At 43.1% G+C, this 4,091-nt stretch overlaps 1 protein-coding gene across 1 annotated transcript; it reads right to left on the reverse strand.

Moving 5' to 3' along the window:
- Positions 1-3,311: 3,311 nt before the first annotated feature.
- On the reverse strand, positions 3,312-3,986 carry TPD52L3 (tumor protein D52-like 3). Its single transcript, XM_008578829.1, is given in 1 exon segment — positions 3,312-3,986. A coding segment is annotated over 1 exon segment (675 nt).
- Between the last annotated feature and the right edge of the window lie 105 nt (positions 3,987-4,091).

Below are 4,091 nucleotides of genomic sequence, written 5' to 3' on the forward strand. Positions count from 1 at the left end.
TCTCTGGTGACCAGAATAACCAATCTATAACACAATTTGATAGTTATTTTTTTTACTTAAGTGCTTTAATGCCTCCATTTCCTACATGATTAAATACTAGTCTGAAGCAGCATATGACTGTTTATAATTTTTCTCCTGCTTATTTTTCCATACTCATTTGTCACCACTTCCCCTCCCCCTCCCTAGCCATAATGACCTATTGGTATTTCCTGGAACATACCATTCTTATACATTCCTTCACAACTCAGTTCCTTTGGATATTGTCTGAAATGTTCTACTCTTCTCTGTCTGGTAAACTCCTCCTTGTCTTCTAAAATTTTCTGCCTTTCTGAAGTCTTTACTGACCTACAAAGGCAGAGCTAAACATTCCTTCCTCAGGACTTCCCTTGTCTCTGGCACACAGCTCTGTTTTAGCACCTACTGCAGTGAATTTTGATTATTTGAAAATCTGAGTTTCTAGAGAGCATGAGTCATGTCTAGTTGACTTCTGTGCCTTCAGGGCCTGGCACAGTTCTTCACAAATAGTAGGGTCTCAAATTTTCTTTGAATAATTCAAAATGCTTTTGAATAAAGAAAACATTTTTGTTTAAAAGCAGGAGGAACTTGTCAACCAGTTCATGTTGTTGATAATCTCTTGGATTCAAGATCTGATGTCTAAAGCATATTATATTAATTTCTTCAGTGATTTCACAAGTATTAATTGAACATCTACCATAAGCCAGGCATGGTAATAAAATGAACAGCAAAAATAGATATGTGCTTTACTGCTCTCATGTAGTTGAAAATTTATTGGGGAAACTGTTATGGCATTTGTACAAATTACTAAATAAAATAGAATATATTTCAGGTTTGGCTCATGATGTTAGTATAAGACTGTCCCTCACACAAGCTTTTCTGAAATATAAGGTCAAAGCCTTTGGACTACTTTTGCTTCTTTCATGCTGCAGGTTCACCTCTTGCTCTCCAGCATAGAAAAGTATTTTAGTTGACAAACAACAATAAATTAAAAAACGAACATGTTAAATAGTTGAAAATCTTGTTTTAATCCAAGCAAAACTTTGTCTTCAGAAATCTGAGGACAGTTGGGATACACATCAGTTATGTTACAGTTTACCAAGTGCCTTTGTATTTATAGCAGTATTTGGTTTTGCTTGTAGGAAAATCAAAGGAATGTACGGGGAGCATTCAAGAATCAACAATCACCTTTAGGCGGTGAGAGGTTATTGTAAAGTATCCGAGCAAATAAATGTCCTAGTCTCTTTGCCTAGAGCCAATAAGACACAAACTTCTATCTCAAGCAGTGTGACTGGAGGAATGAAAGAAGCTTGCCAGGTCTTGGCATTTTGAAAGTGGAAAAGGAAAAAAACAAAAAACATCATAGCTCTTATGAAAAATCAAATATCAGAAAGTTCAAACAAANGAAAAAAACAAAAAACATCATAGCTCTTATGAAAAATCAAATATCAGAAAGTTCAAACAAATTCAAACCAGGTTCCTACAAGTTCCTACTGTCCTGACATCTCAGTTGGGTTAGCTAAAAATCAAGGACAGACTTGGAGTGAAGCAGAGAAGTGATGTATAATCAGTTAGCTAGGTCCATTCAAACACATAACAGCCAGCATTACAGGGCCTTGTCTTCCACTCCAGCACCAAACTCCTCCCCCCTTCCCTTTACAAGAAGCCTCATGACTTAAACAGAAACCCTTTTGCTTCTGCAAGGGCACAGTTCTCCCTGGTCACATAGTTCCCACATTAGCATAATGCCCCTTCTTGATGGTATCAGCCAGCCCTTGGCACCGTATATAAGTTCTACCACCCCGACACCTGGTGCTGTCCCCCATTTTGAGGGCAGCCATGGGCTGCCATCCACTTTGGGCACAGCCCAGCAGATTCTTTTCCTTTAATAAAGCTTGATCAGTACCCGGCATCTTGGCTCACTTTCTTTCATTTTTGCTATTAGAAGAAGGCAGAAGCATGTCAATACCATGCAGCAAGTGATAAAGAAACTATCGTGATTTCACTTTGGAGAAAGGTGTGTAGCTTCTCCTCTGTGTTGGGCCCATTTTTAGGAGCAAACATTATCTGTGAGCCACATGGTGCCTATGGGTGGAAGATAAAGATGGCGCCTGCGGGAAGTAGGGGAGGCGTAACCCAAGATAGCTCCAAAAGGTTTTTATTGGCCCTCCAGTATTTCCTCACTTGTGAACCCTGTGTGATCGCTATGCTCAACATGTTGGAACAAAGTGCATGCCCACGTGATAATTTAATTGATTGGTTAGTTCATGGAAAGCCTCTACTTGCTTGCTTATATAAATTGCAGTGTAACACAATAAAGCGGAACTGCCCTGACAGAACCCCTGCCGTGTCTGAGTGTCTCTTTCACAGGGCTGGGTTGGTGGGCAGCAGGCTCACTGTTCCCCGAGATCCCTCAGTCCCAACACCAGGGGTAATCCTGTTGGCTCCTTCTCCTTCTGGGTCTGCGGGAGGACCCCAGGCGCCTTTTAGGTGGCATGCTGATGTGGCAGAGATATGCCACAAGGTTAAATTTTAAAACCCTCATTTTGAAATATAAAGAGATTACAAACAAAGCACAAGGCAAAATAAAATTGTGATTTCAACTTGAGTCCAAAATAGTAACAATCTCCTAAGCTGAAGCTAAGTTCCTTTGCTTAATAGCTTTGAAAAACGAATGAAGTTTATAAAAGTGATGGTATTCATGTAACAATTAGTCCACTAATGATATTTTTTTCTCTTTTCTGGGGGTCTCAGAGAAGACAGATAGTTTTCTTGATCATCTTTATATAAGTTGTAGGCCACGTGGAGCTTTCAAGGTGACTCTGTTCCTTCTGAGACTTAGGGAAGGAAGAAAAAGGGATAAAACTACAGATTATTTCATACCTTTTTAGTCCTAAACAGAAATTTATTTTGGCTTTCCGATAGGCTAGTTTTCCAAAAGAGGGTTTGGGCTTTAACCTAAGACCCCTCTGGAGCCATTGTCCTGTCCATTAAAGGCAACCCCAGGAAAGCTAGCATAGTGATACATTTCATCTACAAACTTCAGTGTAAAATAACTAGGCACAAAATTTTGGGTTCTCTATGTCATTCAACAGCAGCAAAATTTATGTACAAACGGGCATTTCTTTTCTCAAAACTGGGTTCTGTCCATTTCCTGAATTAAATTTATCATTGTGGTTTGGCTGTTTTTGTCAGGCAGAGCTGCAAATGTGATGAGGCAAGGGGGTTACTGCATTTGTTTAGTGGCCAGGCAAGGTTGCCAACGGGCTCATTTTGGCGCGAGAAAGGGGAGCAGGTCATTCCCACTCCCTCCCTGGATCATCCCCACTCCCCAAAACTGGGAGCGGATCACCCCCACTCCCTGCCAAAGAAGGAAGGCAGTCACTGTCAAGCTGTCTGCCACCTGCGACTCTGGATTTGATTGTTCCCATCAGACCTTCAAGAGACCTGAATGTGGTCGACTTCTTCATGTCTCCAAGCTTCCTGCAGATGGCAGAGCCCATGGTGGACAGGGCAGCTGACGTCTTCCGTTTCTCGTAGGCGTTGGAGACCTGAACATCATGCCAGTTCTTGGACAGATTCTGCCTCAGCCCCACCAAGGCCGTGAAGCCCTACTTCCTCTGGAGCTCCCCGCAGCGTCTCTCTTTGGCTGCCAGGGTGTGGCGTAGGGCTATGATTTCCGCCTGTAATTTAGAGAGCTCGGATTTGAGCTCCATTCGCTCTGCGACTGTCAGATACTCTGGTTCACAAGTCGGGTGGGACTCATACGTGCTCACAGAGGTCTCTGCCATAGCATCTGGCATGGCCTGGGAAAGAAGATCTTCGTTAAGGGAGTCCAGGTCCAATTCTTGGTAAAGAGAGTCGAATTCCTGGTCGGCGGAGAAATAATCTTGGCCGGCAGAGTCTAAATCTAGGTCCGTGGGCTCAGACCCTTGGCTAGTGGGGTTGGACTCTAGGCAGGGTGGATCCATATCTTGGCCAGTAGAATGGACGCCGGGGCCGGTGAGGCGATGTTCAGGCCTGCGCAGTGGACTCCTCCGCCCGCGGGGGCCCACTTCCGGTCGGTGGGGTGGGGT

The sequence above is a fragment of the Galeopterus variegatus genome, unplaced genomic scaffold (assembly GCF_000696425.1).
Source record: "Galeopterus variegatus unplaced genomic scaffold, G_variegatus-3.0.2 Scaffold1768, whole genome shotgun sequence".
NCBI classification, from domain to species: Eukaryota; Metazoa; Chordata; class Mammalia; order Dermoptera; family Cynocephalidae; genus Galeopterus; species Galeopterus variegatus.